Genomic DNA, 21,175 nt, shown 5'->3' with positions numbered 1-21,175 from the left:
CTGCAACCTCTGCCTCCCAGGTTCAACCTCTGCCTCCCGGGTTCAAGTGATTCTCCTGCCTCAGCCTCCTGAATAGCTGGGATTACAGGCGTGTCACCACACCCGGCTAATTTTTGTATTTTTAGTAGCGATGGGGTTTCGCCATGTTGGTCAGGCTGGTCTCGAACTCCTAACCTCGTGATCCACCTGCCTCGGCCTCCCAAAGTGCTGGGATTACAGGTGTGAGCCACTGCACCAGCCTTTCTTTCTTTTTTCTTTTTCTTTTTTCCTTTTTTTTTTTTTTGAGATGGAGTCTCGCTCTGTCGCCCAGGCTGAAGTGCAGGGGTGTGATCTCAGCTCACTACAACTTCCACCTCCGGGGTTCATGCAATTCTCCTGCCTCAGCCTACCGAGTAGCTGAGATTACAGGCGTGTGCCACCATGCCTGGCTAATTTTTTTATTTTTGGAGACATGAGTTTCACCATGTTGGCTAGGCTGGTCTTGAACTCCTGACCTCAGGTGATCCCGCCTGCCTCAGCCTCCCAAAGTGCTGGGATTGCAGGCATGAACCACCACGCCCGGCCTGGGCCAAGCATTTTTGCAGTGACTTTCCTCCTTGTCAGCAGCCTCAGAGGCAGGCACTGGATCCAGAACCTTGTCTTGATCCTAGCAGCCTCTATGTGTGCCAGCTGCAATGGCATCCAAGCTACAGGGAAGCAGTTTATATTTTCGCCTTGGAGTCAGCGGCTCCTGCCTGCCTGGTGGGTCACATCCTCCTGTTCTTTGCTCAAACTTCAAAAGGGGGTGCCAGGTTCTGTTTTCCCAGGGTACATTGAAGAGCTGGTGTTTCCCCACATCCACCCTCTCTCCCAAAGGAAGGCCTTGGTCTGAGGGGACCAGCAGTGGCAGGGTGCCACCTACTCAGGGGGAGTGCAGGCAGGAGGTCTAGGGGTGTCAGATGGGCAGCCTCCTTCCTGCAGGGGCTCCTGGCTGGAGCGTGGACTTGTTTCTCTCATTTCCTGAGATTTGCCGGAGACAGGCATTTGCTTCGTGCCGGGAGCTACCTCCTATGGTCTCTGTCCTTCGCCTTATTCAGAGTCTCACTTGGGGTCAGTTTTCCAGGGTCTGGTGACCAGGATGAATGACGCATGGAGTTGTAACCCAGACTGCAGTTCAGGAGTTTCCCAAGGGGGTAAGGCTCTGTTTCCCAGGAAGGGGGTGTGGATACGGGATATTCTGCCCTTACTCTTATTTTTTCCTAATGTTCTTTTAGATTTATAAAATAAGTGATAATACTCATAAAAACTCAAACAGGCGAGACGCGGTGGCTCATGCCTGTAATCCCAGCACTTTGGGAGGCTGAGGCTGGAGAATCACTTGAGCCCAGAGGTTTGAGACCAGCTTGGACAACATAGTAAGACCCCGTCTCTAAAAACATTGTTTTAAAAATTAGCCAGGTTGCCAGGCGTGGTGGCTTATGCCTGTAATCCCAGCACTTTGGGAGGCCAAGATGGGTGGATCACCTGAGGTTAGGAGTTTGAGGACCAGCCTGGTCAACATGGTGAAACTCCATCTCTACTAAAAATACAAAGAATTAGCCAGGTGTGGTGGCGCACACCTGTAATCCCAGCTACTCGGGAGACTGAGGCAGGAGAATTACTTGGATCCAGGAGGCAGAGGTTGCAGTGAACCAAGATCATACCACGGCACTCCAGCTGGGGGACAGGGTGAGACTCCGTCTCAGAAAAAAAAAACAAAAACTGGGCATGGTATGGTGGTACACACCAGCTACTAGAGAAGCTGAGGTGGGAAGATGGCTGGAGCCCGGGGGGTCGAGGTTTTGGTGAACTGTGATCATGCCACTGTGCTCCAGCTCAGGGGACAGAGCCAGACCCTGTCTCAAAAAAAAAAAAAAAAAAAAGTCAAGCAATTCATATGTAGATGCAGTTAATGAGCTGGGCCTATTTCTGTCCTGCTTTTTCCCCAAGTCCCCAAACACGTCCCATATCAGCCCTGGGCATGGTGTCCTTCCGGTTCACCCACTTCTTGGAGATGGCTTCTGTTGACTATTTGCTGAACTTTGTGGCTGCCCAGAAAATACTCCAGGGAGTGTGATGTGCATCCATTTCCGGAGCCTCATTTAAGCAGGACTGGTGCCTGGTCAGGGTCTAGACCCTCCACCTTAGGGCCTGCCATGGAGCAGCCAGAACCTTGGTTTCCCCCAGGCTCCCTAGACAGGCTGCTGTCACCTCTGCCCAGCTCTGGACTCTGGGGGCTCCCCAGATGAAAGCACAGCTCCCTCTCCCCGGGCTCTCATCAGGGACAGGGGGCCTCTGCATGTTCCACTGGTCTGGCAGGTCAAGAACTCAGAAAGACTGCTTTAACAGTGGGTGAGGCTTTTATGTATCCAGCTGAGACAATGAATGTGAAAGCTCATTGTCACCTATAAAGCACCTACCAGTCTGCTCTGAGAGCCAGAGCAACAGAGGGGAGGTTCTGAGGGTCTAGAAGCCTCGGCAAGGGGCGGTTGCAGGCAGGGGCAGCTGGGCAGGGTCACCCATGCAGGGGCAACCAGATGGCTTGCCCAAACTAGGGTCTATGCCCAGAGGACCATCCAAAGATGCTGACCCTGTGAAGCCTGGCATTCCCCAGGGAGGAACTGTCACCATGATGGCTCTCTGGGCTACGAGTCATGTCAGTGACTAAAAACAACCATTTGCCCAAGACTTGCAAGGAAGAGAGAGTTCTCAGTGGATGAGATCAGTTTTTCAGTGGCAGTGCTGCTGACATTTGGGGCCAGATAATTTTTTGTGGTGGGGGCTGCCCTGTGCACTGTGGGATGTTTAGTGGCCTTCCTGGCTTCTACCCACTAGAAGCCAGGAGCACTCCCTACCCATCAACTGTGATAATCAAAAATGTCTGGGTTTTTTTCTTCTTCTTCTTTTTTTTTTTGTTGAGACAGGGTCTTGCTCTGTCACCCAGGCTGGAGTGCAGTGAGGCAATCTCGGCTCCCTGCAACCTCTGCCTCCCAGGCTCAAGTGATTCTCCTGCTTCAGGCTCCCAAGTAGCTGAGATTACAGGTGTGCGCCACCTCGCCCAGTTAGTTTTTGTATTTTTAGTAGAGATGGGGGGGGGGTCTTGTTATGTTGGCCAGGCTGGTCTCGAACTCCTGACCTCAAGTGATCCACCCGCCTCGGCCTCCCAAAGTGCTGGGATTACAGGCATGAGCCACCACGCCCGGCCCCCAAAATGTCTTTAGACATTGCCAAATGTCCCCTGGGTGACAAAATCATCCCCCAAACTGCTGGATTAGAGGCTTTGGAAATGGATTTTCTGTGACCACTGCTTCACCATTGTAAGCTGCCTCTCACTTGGGTGCAGTTTTCTTTGTTCCTTTTCCAAAAAGCTGACCTCATCGGGCCCATTTGTTTGTTTCGTTGACTCACCCAATCTAACCGCAAGCAGCCTTCCTCCTCTGGGGGATCCCAAATGACTTATCATGGGACTTTGTATGTAAATTTCAAAGATTCTTTTCTACTGAATCGGAGGCAGAAATCCTCAACTTCATTTTTAGCAGCCTTGGTAAATACTTCCTTCAAGTGTTTAAGGGGTGTGCCGTACTCTTGCTGGTGGTCTGATTGTGCACACCTTTGCAGTTCAGTTCCCCAAAATCGCCAAACATTTCCCTCTGACTCGTTTGGGTCTCAGCCCAGTGACTAGCGGATGATCTAAGGGCCAGGGCGGTCTGAGTTGGCTAGTGCACGGGGGATTTTCTTAAAGCCTTTGACCCGGGGACTGGTGTGGGAGGAAGGCAAAGGCCTGGTTGTTTATGAGCAAGGAGGAGTCAGGTCCCAGGATGGAGCCCTTCAGGGTCACTGTCCTGGGCCCTGCCCCTCTCCTGCACATCAGGCCCCTTGGGCAAGGCCTGTATGTCTGCGGGACCCTCTTGGGGCAGCAGAGCAAGTGCTGGCTTTGAGAGAGGGTTCACTTTCAAGCTCAGTGTGGCTCCGAGGGGTGTACACAGCCCTGAGGTCAGTAGCTGAAGACCTGCCTGGCCACAGTCAGCAGCAGTTAGCCTTCTCTTCCCGCCCTCCGTGAGCAAGGCTGTACCCTGGGAGGAAGGAGGTTAGGCTCTGTCTGAATTCCATCACGGGTCCTCTCCTGGGCTCCTTGCCCTGCTTTGTTGCCTCCGTAGGAGGATGAGTTCTGGTTTCCTAGGAAGGGCTTTATATCTTAACATCCACCCTGCATTCAAAACCCAAGTTATCAAGACCACAGGGCACCACAACCCTCCTCTTGGCCTTGCTGTTTCTATTCTTCAGTGGCTCCCAGAGGTTTGGCTTGATTGGGCAGCTTAGAAGCACATGATTGAACTTGAGCAGTGGTTGAAACCCAGAGTCAGATGCCTGGCCCGCCCCTATCCCAGGCACAGAGTCTGTGACCTCACACCCAAGCTGTGCTGTGTACTCAGTTGTTCAGTATTGACTTGAGCTTGACAGGCATCAGGGGCCAGGGAGTGAAAGGGAAGAGAAGCCAAATCTGGCTGCTAAGGGCTCTCAGTCCTGGATGGCAGGAAAATAGTGGCCTTGCCACTAGACCTGATGCCACCTGCCCCTCCAGCTGTACCCCTCAACACCTTGGGTAATACCTCAAGCCCCAAGTCCTCTTCCAAGCCAGATAGGACCCCAAGTGCTGGGTGATCCTTATTGAAGGGTAGGGACAGGAGGGACCCGTGGGCCTGTGTGTGCTCAGAGCGGAGTTCTGGGGCACCTGTAGCAGCTGGAACTATTTCTTTGCTCCCAGGGCTGTCCTCCGTGCCTTTACCTGTGCTGGGCCCTGGCAGAGCTCTGGGTCTTCCGGATTCCAGCGTCCATGGTAGCTAGTCTGTCGACGGCTGGAGGAAAACCGCTTTCCCAAAATAGCCATCCAGAGGGAAAGAGCAGCCCTGGAATTTGACCCTGACGATCACCGTGACGGGGCTGCTGGCCCCACCTGGCCTGACCTTCACGACATCATGGAAGGACTGTTGGTTAGTTGTGCGGGCCAGGAGTTTTCCTCTGTCCCCCTCCCCTCTTCCTCCCTTTCTTCTTTCTCTCTGCCAGCTTCAGGTTTGAAATTCCAGTGACACCGAGGAGAGATGCTCCAGTGGCTGTCCAGCTGGGGGGCAGGTCACATGGTAGGAGCAGAGAGGGGAGGGCACTTGTGCACCGGCACCTCTCGCCAGGTGAATGCACACCTATGGAGGGGCCTGGGTGCTGGCAGTGAGCCCAGCTCCCTGCGGCTGTGCCAGGCCCAGAGGCGGCAGCGAGCGGAACAGGTCAGACAGGTGGAGCCAGCCCAGAGAAGCTGCAGGGCCAGCGCTGACATCCGATCAATACAAGGTCCTTCTTTGACCCACAGAGCAGGTAACCCACCCTTTTCTTTTTTTCTTTTCTTTTCTTTTTTTCTTTTTTTTTCTTTTGCTGGTTTAATTCACTGACAACTTTAGGGAAATTTACAACCCGAGAAAAAGGCCATTGGGATTGGAGGGAAATCGCGAATTTGTTTGGAGAGGCATTTGTGGTGTTTTGTGTGGAGGAAATTTGGCCTCGGCATTAGAAAAGCATTTCTGATTTTCAGGTTTTTGATTCTCAAAGCAGGTTTCTTATGGCCTGGGTGCTGGGTGGCAAATCGGGGAGGCAAAGCCCAGAAGCCATGAGGGTTTTCCTGTGACTGCCGATGGAACGAAGTGGGAGGCTGTAGTTAGGTAGCCTGTTTGCCTCCGTAAGGAGGGGTTGGGGTGGAGACAGGGTGGTCAGAGGACTGCTCCGCAACAGGACTTGGCTGTATGGGGGAAGCTCTGCCAATTCCTACTCAGAGAAACACGTGAAGGGCTGCACTGCCTCCAAAAGTCAAATTTATGCTATAGTCCCTTACTGGGGCTGGATTTTACTTGGAGATTGACTGAAGTTTTGAAATCACCTGTCCTGGTAAGAAGACTGCGCCTCCTGCGCTTTTCCCTCCTCTGTATCTTGGCCAGTGATGTTTCCCTTAGACAAATTTCTGGGGGATTTCTGGCCTGAGGACAGGAAGAAGAGCCCAGGTCTGTTTCAGTGAAGAATAAGCCCAGGACACCCCACCTGAAAGTAGAACTAGCTTTGCCCAGTTTGACATCATTGAAAATGCATTTGTCCTCTTCCTTGAACCGGGCTGTGCCTTCTTCTATCTGTTCCCCGCCTGTACTAAAAATACAAAAAATTTGCTGGGCGTGGTGGCGCATGCCTGTAATCCCAGTTGCTCAGGAGGCTGAGGCAGGAGAATCGCTTGAACCCGGGAGGCAGAGGTTGCAGTGAGCTGAGATCACGCCACTGTTCTCCAGCCTGGGCAACAAGAGCAAGACTCTGTCTCAAAGAAAAATGGCAACAAAAAAAGAAATTCTGGCCTGGCCTGGAAGAAGCTGGTGGCTAAAAGGGGCGTCAGAGACTCCATCCAGATCTGCAGCTGATTCTGTCCGGGTTGGAGCCATGGCAGAGAGGAAAGTGGCTGTCTTGGGGACGGGCCCAAGAAGATGGATTTGGAAGTTTTGAGCCTCAAAAATGACTGACAGGTCCATGGCTACTGGAACAAGCTTTCACTGGCTGTGGGGGCGTGGGGGCCACCACCCTCGTGTCCCCAGGAGACAGGAGAAAACTGCAGCAGGTTGCTAGTTGCTCTATTGATGCTGTCCCTCTGCTGATTCCTGCAGCGTCCCTGGGTAAATGGCAGAGAGTCTTGCTGGCTCTTTGGGGCCACCAGCCAAAAGCCTATTGCCTTTGCCATTTGCAGAGCGAGAAACTCATTCATCTCACACCTCTTAATATTTAACACTCTGTTTTTCCCTTTTTCTGGTTCTTATGGATGGAGCCTTAAGCAGCCAACTCTGGGAGGCAGCAGATAAAAAAGCAAAACAAAACAGGAAAAAAGGCTCAAACATCTAAAAACTAGCAGCCTAGCTACTTACTGGGAAGAGGGGTCTCCCTGGGCAGTGAAAGGTGAAGAGTAGATGCTAGGATTACCGGAAATTACCACTGCATTGAGAATCTCTTTCTTTTTTTTTTTTTTTTTTTGAGATGGAGTTTCACTCTTGTTGCCCAGGCTGGAATGCAATGGCGCACAGTCTTGGCTCACTGCAACCTCCGCTTCCTGGGTTCAAGCAATTCTTCTGCCTCCGCCTCCCAAGTAGCTGGGATTACAGGCGGCTGCCACCACACTTGGCTAATTTTTGTATTTTTAGTAGAGACGGGGTTTCACCATGTTGGCCAGGCTGGTCTCGAACTCCTGACCTCAGGTGATCTGCCCACCTTGGCCTCCCAAAGTGCTGGGATTAGAGGCGTGAGCCACTGCACCTGGTCCAGGCCAGGGTTTCAAGAGGAGATGACACAGGGGCAGAACAATTCCTTCAAGGGGACTCCGAGCTGGTGTTAAACATCCACAGCTTCCTCTCGAGGCCTGGGACCCTGGCCCTCCACAGCACTGTCCTCCTTCCGCCAGGACGGACCCTTCACTAGCACTCGTGGTTTACAGGGGATTCGAGGAAACAGTTGAACTGCCCTGCAGAGGGAGAGAGGAGGACTTTGCTTTCTGGAGATATGTTTATTTTTTATTTTATTTTATTTATTTATTTTTTTGAGACGGAGTTTCGGCTCAGGTTGGAGTACAATGGTGTCGCCCAGGCTGGAGTACAATGGTGTGATCTTGACTTACTGCAACCTCCGCCTCCCAGGTTCAAGCGATTCTCCCACCTCAGCCTCCTGAATAGCTGGGATTACAGGCAAGTGCCACTACACCTGGCTAAATTTTTTTGTATTTTTTAGTAGAGACAGGGTTTCACCATGTTGGCCAGGCTGGTCTTGAACTCCTGACCTCAGGTGATCTGCCCACCTCGGCCTCCCAAAGTGCAGGGATTACAGGTGTGAGCCACCGTGCCCAGCCTATTTATTTTTTTAGAGACAAGATCTCACTCTGTCTCACCCAGGCTGGAGTGCAGTGGTACGATCACGACTCACTGCAGCCTCCACCTCCCAGGCTCAGGTGATCCTCCTGCCTCACAGGCGTGCACCACTACTCACTTTTTAATTTTTTGTAGAGATAGCACCTTGCAATGTTGCCCAGACTGGTCTTGAACTCCTGTCCTCAAGCGATCCTCCCTCCTCAGCCCCCCAAAGTGTTGGGGATTATATGCGTTAGCCATCACCCCAGGCCAGGATATACTTTTAAATGAAAAGATACTGGCACAGCCTTAGCCAGTTTCTGTCATGAAAGCAGCTTTTCTGTCTGAATCCTTCACCTGTGGCCCCTGCCTTACCTGTGCTGGCCTTTAACCTGTTAGAGGACATTAAAGCAATCTCTTTGCTGTCAGTATAGTCATATTGTGTTTGGATCAGAGGGACGTCTGAGGTTTTGTCTGCTTATGCAGACGGTGTCAGCTAAGCTGTGCCTTTTGGGTCCAGGTGATCTCCAAAGCAGGCCTCTCCAACACATAAAGATCCTTGGGACATAGTCACATATGAAGGGTCTGCCACGTGTCCACTGTGGATTAGATTCTGTTGAGGAAATGGGAGCAGAGGATGAGGTCGTGACCCCACACACCCCCAGCCTGTTGTTTGCTGTTGTGGTGGAATCGTGCCCGCTGTGGGGGAGAGTGTATGGGGCTTCGTATTGTTTGGTTTGGTTTTCAATGTATTTACCAGTCCCCGCCACCGGGCTTCTAGAACAGTTCTGGCAAGAGATCCCTCCACCCCTAAACATGCTGTGTCTTCCCATTGCTGCTAAAACAAAGGTGGGTTCTTTGCGGAGGCCTGCAAGGTCACCCATTTCTCCTGCCTCACTTGTCCCCACCTTCTTCGTTGCTTCAACATCGTGGCCTCCTTGGCAACTTCAGCCACCACAAGCCCCTCCCGGCTGCGGGTCCTCCCTCCCCGAGCCCTACTTCACCCACCCTGACGCCTGTGGTGCAGCGTGTTCCCTGTTGCCCTTCCCTGACCTCCTGGATGAGGCCATGGGGACGACGTCCCAGACCACCTTCTCCTCTGGAAGAGAAGCGAGGGGTCTCTCCTCCCTAGCACTGCTCCCCATTGTAATTTTGCCCAGCTGTGATTTCTTGCCTGTGTCCATCCCCATGGACATTAGATTCTCCAAGGCCCAGGACACTTGTCTGTCCCCCCGCCATGACTTGTGAACAGCCAGCACGGTGTCCATGGGTCAGAGGCTCTCGGTGGCAGTGTGTTGGATGTGGAGGGGACTGTCGTGCTTCTGGGAGATGTGCTGTGGGCCGGGGAGGTTTCCTGAGTGAATTTCCACATCCCAGTGATGGCGAGGGCTCCTGCGTCTCTGGGAATAACACCATCCGACAGCATCAGTACCAGAATCAACATTTTTTTTTCTTCTTTTTTTTTTTTTTTTTTTTGAGACAGAGTCTTTACTCTGTTACCCAGGCTGGAGTGCAGTGACACCATCTCGGCTCACTGTAACCTCTGCCTTACGGGTTCAAACAATCCTCCCGCCTCAGCCTCCCGAGTAGTTGGGATTACAGGCACCTGCCACCATGCCCTGCTAGTTTTTGTGTTTTTAGCAGAGACAGGGGTTTCACCATGTTGCCCAGGTTGGTCTCAAACTCCTGACCTCAAGTGATTCGCCCACCTCAGCCTTCCAAAGTGCTGGGATATACAGGCGTGAGCTGCTGCACCCGGCCAGAATCAACGTTTTCTTTTGTGCTGAAGGAACTGACAACCCCCCTAGAGTTCTGTTCCCTGCTAAAGATGGCTTCTGGTTTTCTCGAATTCCTCCCGGTTTGCTGGACCAGCAGGGCTGACTGGGCAGCAAGACACGTCAGGCCTGGGGCTTTATACATCTTATGTTTACCGCAGCAGAAGCTGGGCCTGCCTGATACTTACAGCGAAGGCCTGTCTGTAGCAAGGAACATCTCTGTCCTCAGGTTGTGATTCCAGGGAAGTCTGACTTGGTTAAAGACTGCTGACTTGATGCCTTTTGTATTTTGTGGAACACAATCACATTTCATGTATTGATTAATTATTCCCCATTGCCTAAAATCCTGGCCTCCTCTCTCCTGACAGAGAAGGTTATCCCCAAAGTCCAGGCCTAGAATCTTTGACTGGAAAGATGGAAAGACTGTCCTCAGAGTCCAGACCTCCTCTCCCTGACTGGAAAGACTGTCCTGAGAGTCCAGGCCTCCTCTCTCTGACTGAAAAGACGGTCCTCAGAGTCCGGACCTCCTCTCTGACTGAAAAGACTGTCCTCAGAGTCTGGACCTCTTCTCTGACTGGAAAGACTGTCCTCAGAGTCCAGACCTTCTCTCTCTCACTGGAAAGACTGTTCTGAGAGTCCAAACGTCCTCTCTCTCACTGGAAAGATTGTCCTCATAGTCTGGACCACCTCCTCGCTCTGACTGGAAAGACTGTCCTGAGAGTCCAGATCTCCTCTCTCTGACTAGAAAGACTGTCCTCAGAGTCCAGACCTCCTCTCTCTGACTGGAAAATTGTGTTCAGAGTCCAGGCGTCTTCTGTCTGACTGGAAAGACTGTCCTCAGAGTCTGGACTTCCTCTCTCTGACTGGAAAGGTTGTCCCCGGAGTCCAGACCTCCTGTCTCTCACTGGAAAGATTGTCCTGAGAGTCCAGGCCTCCTCTCTCTGACTGAAAAGATTGTCCTCAGAGTCCAGACCTCCTCTCTCTGACTGTTCCGAGAGTCCAAACGTCCTCTCTCTCACTGGAAAGACTGTTCTGAGAGTCCAAACGTTCTCTCTCTCACTGGAAAGATTGTCCTCAGAGTCTGGACCACCTCCTCTCTCTGACTAGAAAGACTGTCCTCAGAGTCCAGGCCTCCTCTCTCTGACTGGAAAGATTGTCCTCAGAGTCCAGGCATCTTCTGTCTGACTGGAAAGACTGTCCTCAGAGTCTGGACCTCCTCTCTCTGACTGGAAAGGTTGTCCCCGGAGTCCAGACCTCCTGTCTCTCACTGGAAAGATTGTCCTGAGAGTCCAGACCTCCTCTCTCTGACTGAAAAGACTGTCCTCAGAGTCCAGACCTCCTCTCTCTGACTGAAAAGATTGTCCTCAGAGTCCAGGCCTCTTCTCTCTGACTGGAAAGACTGTCCCCAAGTGACTCTCCCGCCTTGGGCTCCCAAAGTGTTGGGATCACGTGTGTGAGCCACCACCCAATTTTTTATTTTTGTTTTTAGAGACAGGGTCTTGCTCTGTCACCCAAGTTAGAGCGCAGTGGCTCACTGCAGCCTCAGCTCCTGGGCTTAAGTGATCCTCCCACCCTGGCCTCTTGAGTAGCTGGGACTACAGGCATGCGCTACCACCACCACCTCCTCTAACTGGAAAAAATTGTCCCTGAAGTCCAGTCCTTCTCTCTCTGACTGGAAGGATTGTCCCTGAGGTCAGAGCCTCCTCTTTCTGACTGGGAAGATTTTCTTCTCCATCTGAGGGTCCTGACTCAGGAGGAAGAGGAAGGGCCCCCTCCTGACCTCCTGGTGCCTGGGGCAGCAGCCTTCATGGGCAGATGCCTTCACCCAGGTGGCTGCGTGGATTCAGAAAATGGAATTCTGTTTGGAAGTCTGGGACAGGGGCTGCTGAGCAGTGGAAGGTGCGTGTGGTTTGGTTCGGATCTTTCTCTCTCTTCTGAACCATCTTTTCCTATGGGACCGTTTGCGAGCCTGAGGAGCGGGCTGGCTGGAGGAGTTGGCAGTTGCGCTTCACTGTGTTAGTGTTTGCCTGAGACCCCTGCCATGCCCACCCCTGAAAACACACGGCCCTCCCACCGTCCCCAATGACCTTTGCCCTCCCTCTGGGGGTAGTGCTGGGGTTGAAGCCAGGAGCCACCATGAGGCCACTTTCCCGCCTCTCCCACCCCATCTCTGGATGGGCCAGCCCATTGCACACACGTCTGCTGTGCTCACAAAGTTCAAATGTGCTGTGGTTACTATTTCCACGTGGCTATCAGTTTTCACGATTCCCGGGTTCCCCGCCCCGTCCAGTCTTGGCTGGGAGTTGAGGGAGGGAGGAAACTTTGAGTTTTTGCTTGTCTCTGTGCTGACTTGGGGACACAGCAACTGTAGGATGTACCTTTGGCCCCATCCCAGAGCTGCTAAGTCTGAACTTCTAGGTGTGAGCGTTTTACCAAAAGCTCTCCAGCCGACGCTTCCACAGTGAAGCTGAGACCTGCCACTCTAGCGGACGGGCATGTCCTGCTGGAACTTACCTTTGGGTTAAAATCTGACATATTAGGAGCTAGGAGCTTTTTTTTTTTTTTTTTTTTTTTTTTTTTTTTGACAGAGTCTTGCTTTGTTGCCTAGGCTGGAGTGCACTGGTATGATCTGCAACCTCTGCCTCCCAGGTTCAAGCAACTCTCCTGCCTCAGCCTCCCGGGTAGCTGGGACTACAGGCACGTGCCACCATGCCTAGCTAATTTTTGTATTTTTTTTTTTTTTTTAGTAGAGTTGGGGTTTCACCAGTGTTGACCAGGTTGATCTCGAACTCCTGACCTCAAGTGATCCCCCCACCTCAGCCTCCCAAAGTGCTGGAATTACAGGTGTAAGCCACCACACCCAGCCTAAGAGCATTTTTCCCACACTAAAAGGTAACACAGTCCAGCTGGCTTGCTTTTTAAACAGAGCATTACAGGGTCACCTGTTTGGAGGAGGAGGACTGAGGTCAGAGCAGGCTCCTGTCAACTCCAATGGGACATTTCACAGTGGCCACAACAGGCTGACCTCTGTGTCCTGTGTCCTGCTGAATGTGTGTGGAGGCCTCAGAGGGGCTCTTTCCCCTTGCACAGAGAGAGAGCACTGGCTCATGAGCCTTTTTTCTGCACTACCTTACCTGGAACTCAAGTTTCTGGGACTTGCCATGCTGGGGTAGAGGTGACTTTGATCCTCCTGAAAACAGCCCTCATGCCCCCACACCCACATGGAAGAGGAACTGTTCCATGGTGGTCCATATCCAAAGTCACTAGATCTTGGCCTGCCATGGTGGCTCATGCCTATAACCCCAGTACTTTGGGAGGCTGAAACGGAGGGATCACTTGAGCCCAGGAGTTTGAGACCATCCTGGGCAACATGGCAAGACCCCATCTCTATAAAAACAACAACAAAATAACAAGAAGTCACTAGATCTTAAAGCACTAGATCTTAAACCTGTGATGGGTAATTTCCTCGTCAGTTCAGCCAGGCTCTGATACCCATGTTTCGACCAAACGCTCGCCTGGGTGCTGCTGTGAGCTGCGTTGTAGATGCGGTCAGCACTGACGATCACGGGCTGTAAGTAAAACGTTCTCCTCTGCGAGGTGGGTAGGCCTCATGCAGTCGGTTGAAAGGCCTCCAGAGCAGAACTGAGGTTTCCCTGAAGAAGAAGAAATCCTGCCTGGGGACTGCAGTGTCAGCTCCTCCGGGGAGCTTCTGGCCTGCTGGCCTGCCCTCTGGATTTCAGACGTGCCTAGCCAGCCCCCACAATCACGTAAGCCGATTCCTTGAAATAAACTTAATCTATATCTCCTTCTGGTTCTGATTCTCTGGCAGATCCTCTCCCTAAACGGTGCCCGGGACGGGGGAGGAGTTGGCGCTACTTCATGGCTTCCCTTTCACACAGACATGCTGACTTTTCAACCACTGTCCTTTTCAAATTTTCTCTCTTCCAGGGAAGGGCTGACTTTTTTTTCTCCTTGTCAACTAGCCCCTTTGGGATCTGTTACTGGTCTCAGCCTTCTCCTCCATCCCCTCTTTTTCATTATTTTTATTTTCATTTTGTAGAGACAGTTGCTGAAGGTGGGGTCTGGCTGTGTTGACCAGGCTGGTTTTGAACTTCTGGCCTCAAGTGATCCTCCCGCCTTGGCCTCCAAAGTTGCTGGGATTACAGGTGTGAGCCACCACCCAATTTTTATTTTTAGAGACAGGGTCTCACCCTGTCACCCAGACTGGTGCAATCATGGCTCCCTGCAGCCTCAACTCCTGGGCTCAAGCAATCCTCCTGCCCTGGCCTCTCCAGTAGCTAGGACTACAGGCACGCATACCACCTTCCCTGGCTAATTTTTAAATTTTTTTTGTAGTGATGGAGTCTTGCTGTGTTGCCTGGGCTGGTCTTGAACTTCCGGCCTGAAGTGATCCTCCCACCTCAGCCTCCTGCATCCTTTCTTTCCTCCCCATATTTCCTTCTTATCAACAGGTGCTGGGGAGAGGCAGGACAGGCCTGTCCCCCGAGTCCCCTCCGGATGCCGTGGACCGGCCAGCTGTGAGTGTTTCTTTGGCAGTGTCTTAGCTGGTTGTTGTGAGCAATAGTAAGGAAGCAATCAGCAAGTATACTGCCCTAGAAGTGCTACACATTGTGGGGCCTGAGAGGGAAGATGAGGCGAGAGATGCCCAGACCAGTGGGAGACGCCAGGACTTTGGAAGCTCTTCTGCGCCACGGTGGGTGGTGAGGGCGGCTGGGAAAGTGAGCTCCAGGGCCCTGGGAGCAGCCTGCTCGTGGGTGCGGAAGGAAAAAGGCACAGGGGCTTGGTGTGGGCGGCTTTTGGCTGGGAGAAGTTTGCACGTAGGGAGAATAGTAGCCAGTGTTTGCAGAGCACTTACTATGCAGGAAGGCCTGTCCTAAGCATTCTAAGTGTATTACATCATGAACAAGTGTCTGTGATTAGCCCCGTCTTGCAGAGAAGGAAACAGAAGTACAAACAGAAAATGTAACTAAGCATGCACTTAATAAAAAGGCACCAGGTTTTGAACCCAATCAATCTGGCTCAAGAATCTGCGCCCAGCCACTGGCTCCTGTTCTTAGAGATGAACGTAGTGTCCTGGAGCCTGCTCCACATTGTGACTTGATCATGAGTGTACGCGCTTCCTGTCCCCAGAGGACAGATTTCCAGTGCAATCATAGAAAGTGCCTGTGTGGGCTTCAGGAGATGTGTCTGCCTTGGGGAGAATTTTCCTTTTCAGCTAGAGCCAGGCCCAGGATGTTGACGTCAGTGAGACGCTGGTGACGTTCTCTGATCCAGCGGCTGATAAAAGTTTCTCCAAGACAGCTCAGTCTTGAGGTCCCACTGGCTTCACCTACAGATGCCAACTTTGAGGCCAGTGAACTGTGAGGCCAGCTGGGCTGATTGCCATGGCAACAGGAATTGGACCCAAGTCACTGGAGGATGGAGAGGGAAGACACAGCGGCGGCTTCCCCAGGTCTTGGACCACAAGGCACAGCCGTGGCCTCCAGAAAGCCTGAGAGAACCCGTTAGTGGGTCCTGCACTCTGACACAGCTCACACAATCAGCCTCTGGTCCTCGCCCTCCTCCCATTGGTGTCGTTGTACTCTCTGACAGTGACATTGAGCAGTGAGTGCTCCAGATCTCGTTCTACTGATTTTTCCCACTGTTCTCCAGTCTAGCGCTTTCCAAAATTCATCCAAACTTAAGAGGTGACGCCAAATGTCAGTGGCTTATACCTCAGACCCCATGGACTAAGACAAGCCTCTGGGGTCCATGTGTCACCAAGGATGGGGTCTTCTAGTACCTTTCACACAGGCCAGGGATAGCACCTGCTGTGACCCCCGCCCCCAGCCTCTGCTTCTTCTCCCATTCCCCTTCCAGCCACTGCCCTGGGCACCTCCCCTGCTCCCACCCCCGTGCCTGGGCCCATCTTTCTGCCTCACTGATTGCGGGGCTCCCTAGCACTGGAGGGGAAGGGAGCCTGCTTCCATTCTCACCACTCTGAAAGTCAGAGGCCCCGCAGAGAGGTTTTTTGGGATTTGGAGCCTAACCTTGGTCTTGACACAGTCCGGCTGAGAAGGCCATCCCCCAGTGAAGCCAGCCCTCCCTCCCTCTGCAGAGGAAACAGGCAGCTAGATGCTTCAGCAAACGGGAATTGTTCTTTTTTTCCTCAAATAGACTGGAGTGCAGAGGACTTGCTTCAGAGAGAGCCCCTTTGTAACGCACATTGCACGGGCCGTGCCCCATGCCCACTCGGCCACAAACTCCCCTTAGCTGCCCAGCCCCGTGGAGCCAGGCGTGGGCTGAAGTGGAGCCAATGAAATGCTTGGAATGCCAGCCGCAGCGACAGGCCAGCACTCATGCCTCTCGGGAGTTCTGACCAAAGCAGCACTGAGGACTGCTTCAGAGAGAAGTCTACACCATTTTCTCCAGTTTTAGGCAGAAGTAAAGAATGTCTCTGCCTTCTCCCAACCAGCAATTGATTCAGAGTCCTGAGCTTTTAAATGAAAGGACCCCTCTGTTGCTTTATGCAGTAGCCAGCCTATTCATTTGAGTCCAGGTGAAATCATTTTCGAGTAAACTCTTCCTATCCAGCTTTGCTTTTAGTTATGCTGACATAAAAACAATACAAATTGCCCTTCTCAGAGTTCACCTGTAAAAGTTCCTGGATAATTAGTAAGGAAACAGAAACAGCAGACAGTTGTTGCTTCAGATAAAAATGATGTCTGGGCTGGGCATGGTGGTGCATGCCTGTAATCCCAGCACTTTGGGAGGCCGAGGTGGGTGGATCCCTTGAGCTAGGGAGTTTCAGACCAGTCTGGGCAACATCTCTACAAAAAATACAAAAATTAGCCGGGCATAGTGGCAGGCAACTGTAGTCCCAGCTACTCAGGAGGATGAGGTCAGGGGATGGCTTGAGCCCAGGAGGCACAGACTGAAGTGAGCTGAGATTGCGCCAATGAACTCCAGCCTAGGCGACAGAGCCAGACCCTGTCTCAAGAAAAAAACAAAACAAAACAAAACAAAACAAAAAAACAAACAAAGTAATGTCTTTGTGATCATTTAATTAACTTCTGCATTCTTTTTTTTTTTGAAATGGCCAGTGGTACCATCTCAGCTCACTGCAACCTCTGCCTCAGGGGTTCAAACGATTCTCCTGCCTCAGCCTCCCGAGTAGCTGGGATTACAGACCCCCGCTACCATGCCTGGCTAATTTTTGTATTTTTAGTAGAGACGGGGTTTTGCCATGTTGACCAGGCTGGTCTCCAACTCCTGACCTCAGGTGATCCGCCCACCTCGGCCTCCCAAAGCACTGGGATTACAGGAATGAGCCACTGCACTCGGCCTACTTCTGCATCCTAGCTAGGATATATTCAGTTGTCTTTAGAGCTAACAGCAGAAGAAAGGTACTTGGATACATATGTGGCTGTTTATCTTTCTAGACATTCTAGAAGATGAGAGGGGCAGTGGTGGCTCCAAGGGAGTGATTTTAGGATGGACTGGGACAGAGAGGGGCTACTTACACATACACACACAGAGGCCATTAATTTAGGGAGTTCAAGGTTCAGGAGGTAGACGGCATCCAGGCCTGTGGCAGAGTGCACTCCTGCTTTGGGGAATGGATGGGCAGATTCTTGCCTGTCGTTGGAGGGTTAGAGAGAGGGATGAATAATTTCATGGTTGGACTTGAGTTTGGAAGCAAGTGGAGTCAGATACAAATTCTATGTTTTTGGGGAAAGTATTTGATCTTCTTGGCTGTGAGGCAAAGCGAGATTTAAAAATATTTTTGGCTTAAAATATATATATGCATGTATATTTAATACCATCTATGGATTCTGCCAATATCTGTTTCATAGTTTTGATATTGTGTAGTCATACAAGGAGTTACCACTGAACGAAACTGGGGGAAGGGTACACAGAATCTCTGTACTTTCTTTGTTGTTGTTGCGATTTCCTGTAAATCTATGATTATTTTAAAATAAAAAAGTTAAAGCTTACATATTTACATTTGATTAAATGCAGTGTGATATCCTGGGTTGGATTTTGGAACAAAAAAAAAGGCATGAGTGGAAAAGCTGGTAAAATCCAAAAAAGCCTTTAGTTAAAAGTAATACCAGTGTTAATTTCTTCGTTTTGACAAATGTGCCATGGCTGTGTAAGATGCGAACGTTAGAGGGAACTGGGCGAAGAAATTGAGGGAACTCTCTGTACTACTCTTTGCAGCTTTTCCGTAAATCTAAAATTATTCCAAAATAAAAGTCTATTAAAAACGTAAGTATACACGCACACATTTATATTTGAACACATCTAGGCAGCCAATGTCCTTAAAGAAGACACTCTCTTCAAACGGTGCCTCTGGGATGGGTGAATAACTAAGGGCCCCTTTGACAGCTGTGCTGCAGGTTATGTTACTCCCTAATGTGGCTGTCTGGGCTGAGGGAACCCTAGAGAGCTTTAAAACCAAATAGAGCTGGGCATGGTGGCTCACGCCTGTCATCCCAGCACTTTGGGAGGCCGAGGTAGGCAGATCACCTGAGGTCAGGAGTTCGAGACCAGCCTGGCCAACATGGTGAAATCCCGTCTCTACTAAAAATATAAAAATTAGCTGGGTATGGTGGTGGGCGCCTGTAATCCCAGCTACTTGGGAGGCTGAGGCAGGAGAATCGTTTGAATCCAGGAGGCGGAGGTTGCAGTGAGCCGAGATAGCGCCATTGCACCCCACCCTGGGCAATGAGAGCAAAACTCCGTCTCAAAAATAACAAACAAACAAACAAACAAAAAAAGGAACACTGGTCACATGTCAGAGAGAGTTAATTGTAATACAACCCCATTTTCCAGGCTAGAAACTGACGCACAGTTGGGAGCTGATGCAATTAGATTGTAATTTCCTGGAATATTTAAAACCAAATTATTTTCTGTTTTCCAAACATGTGCTTGCAACATACAAAATACAAATTGTAGTAGCTGTGATACATTAAAAAAAAAAAAAAAAAAAAAACGGAAATGACCTTTGGTACTCTTCTTAGCACTCCTCAGGATCAGGATCCGTGGTTAAAATTGGTGGGTGGGGTGGAGATCCAAGCAAAATGCCAAGTATTAATTCAGCACTTACCCTGTGCCTTGCATTTGGCAGGATGCTTCCAGGGATGCTCAGGACTAGTAATCAGGGGTTTTTGCTGCCCAGCTTCCATTCCTCTCCTAGCAGCACCTGATACACTGTCAGGTACAGTTCAGGGGCCCCCCACCAAGATGCCTGCCCTTCCCTGGTCAAGATGACCCCAACTTCGTGATGGAATGTGAGTCATCAAGAGCTTAGCGTGCAGAGGAAACATGCTCACAGCTCACTGGCCCCATTGAGAGCTTGCTATATGTATGTATGTTTGAGATAGAGTTTCACTGGAGTGCAGTGGTGCAGTCTCAGCTCACTGCAACCTCTGCCTCCCAGATTCAAGTGATTCTCATGCCTCAGCCTCCTAAGTAGCTGGGATTGCAGATGTGCGCCACCACGCCCAGCTAATGTTTTGTACTTTTAGTAGATCTTGAATTCCTGACCTCAAGTGATAATATTTTTTTGAGACGGAGTCTCCGTCACCCAGGCTGGAGTAGAGTGGCATGATCTAGGCTCACTGCAATCTTCACCTCCTGGGTTCAAGTGATTCTCCTGCCTCAGCCTCCCAAGTAGCCGGGATTACAGTCACACCCCACCATGCCTGACTAATTTTTGTAGCTTTGTTAGTAGTAGAGACAGGGTTTCAGCATGTTGCCAAGGCTGGTCTCGAACTCCTGGCCTCAAGTGATCCGCCTGGCCTGGCCTTCCAAAGTGCTGGGATTACAGGTGTGAGCCACTGCGCTGGGTTGAAACTCACTGATACACCTCCCGTATGGGGAAGGGAGCGGGGAGGAGCGGAAGGAGCTGGAGGAGGAGGAGGGGGAAGGGGGGAGGAGGAGGACAAGAAGGAGAAATGGACTCTCACTCTTCATCCCAAGTGCCCCTCATTGTGTTCATCATCCCCCAAGGTGGAGAATTACCTGAGGCCACTGTGGACCAGCCTCTTCCTCCTCTGTTGGAACTGAAAACATCAGAGTAAACTACCAAATATGAAGGCCTCTGGACTCCAGTCGAGAAGTACTTTGTGTACTCCCGAGTATTTCTGCAACAGTGGTGCAGGCTGGTGCCACCTCTCCCCTGCCAGGACCCTTGATGCTGCATCATTGCAAAACAAAGCATGTCTCAGTCTAATTTTCTTTTCCTTTTTTTTTTTCCTGAGACAGGGTCTTGCTCTGCTGCCCAGGCTGAAGTGCAGTGTGCGATCATGGCTCACTGCAGCCTTGACCTCTTGGGCTCAGGCGAGCCTCCCACCTCAGCCTCCTAAGTAGCTGGGACTACAGGTGTGCACCGTCACACTTGGCAAATGTTTACATTTTTTCTAAAGACCAGGGGGAGCTCATTATGTTGCCCAGGCTGGTCTCGAACTCCTGGACTCAAGCAATCCTCTTGCCTCAACTTCCCAAAGTGCTGAGATTACAGGTGGGAGCCACCACACCTGGCTCTAATTTTCATAACTGCGACTGAAATCACAGCTGAAATCACAGCTGTCTGTCTTTAAATTGGTAACCTTGAGGGGGTTGTTTTTCTGCCTGGAGTCACTTACTGCTGAAATGAATCTGGTTAAGAGAGGAGAGATGAGAAGAAACGATGAACAATGTGGCAGCCTCATGGACTCTCCCTGTGTCTGGTCTTGGAAGTTTCCACCCCACTCAGATCAGAACAGGCAGCCCTCCTGATGACTCAGTGGCTCCTGGTGACGTCATTGTGCCCTGGACACCCTTCGGCCTGCCTGTTCCTCTCTTTGCTGTCCCCCAGCAACAGAGCTGGCTTCGTGGGTGTGCAGCCTGGATGGCCACACAGGGCCCGGTGCCTAAGGGGTCCATGTTTGGGGTGTGGCTATGTTGAAATATGTGAGGATTTTTGGATGAGGGTCCTGTGAACGGAGGAGCTGTTTCAGTAGCCTTCCACAGGGATCGGCTGGCCACAGGGATCCTACCATCCTGCACCAACCCGGATGGGATCAGGACTTGGTACCCACTTCCCAAGAGGGTCGGGATGAGTAGGGCTGAGTGAGCTCAGAATCCTCCCTCTCACCAAACCCAGGGCTGCCCGGGGACACACATACATAGAGAGCCCCAGGCCCTGTGTATGGGCTGCTGGTCCCCGTCAGAAGCTCCTACAGGTAGTTCCTCAGGATGCAGGAAGGGATCTTACTGGTTGGTGAGTTGCAACCATTTGCAACCTCCGCCTCCCAGGTTCAAGTGATTCTCCTGCCTCAGCCTCCCAAGTAGCTGGGAACACAGGTGTGGCCCACCACACCCGGCTAATTTTTGTATTTTTAGTAGAGACGAGGTTTCACCATGTTGGCCAGGCTGGTCTCAAACTCCTGACCTTAAGTAATCCACCTGCCTCGGCCTCCCAAA

General features: G+C 51.3%; 1 protein-coding gene across 1 annotated transcript in view; it reads left to right on the top strand.

Annotated features, from left to right (window-relative positions):
- LOC104663056 overlaps window positions 1–16,471 on the top strand; it is a 31,310-nt gene extending 14,839 nt beyond the window's left edge. The window contains exon 2 of the mRNA XM_010364185.2: window positions 14,176–16,471. Within this exon, the coding sequence (XP_010362487.1) occupies window positions 14,176–14,245 (70 nt within the window). The 3' untranslated portion in view covers window positions 14,246–16,471. The remainder of the gene's footprint in view (window positions 1–14,175) is intronic.
- The last annotated feature ends 4,704 nt before the right edge of the window (window positions 16,472–21,175 follow it).

The sequence above is a fragment of the Rhinopithecus roxellana genome, chromosome 12, assembly GCF_007565055.1.
Source record: "Rhinopithecus roxellana isolate Shanxi Qingling chromosome 12, ASM756505v1, whole genome shotgun sequence".
Taxonomy (NCBI): Eukaryota; Metazoa; Chordata; class Mammalia; order Primates; family Cercopithecidae; genus Rhinopithecus; species Rhinopithecus roxellana.
Note: the sequence above shows the minus strand (reverse complement) of the source record. Positions and strands in the feature narration are given on the sequence as shown.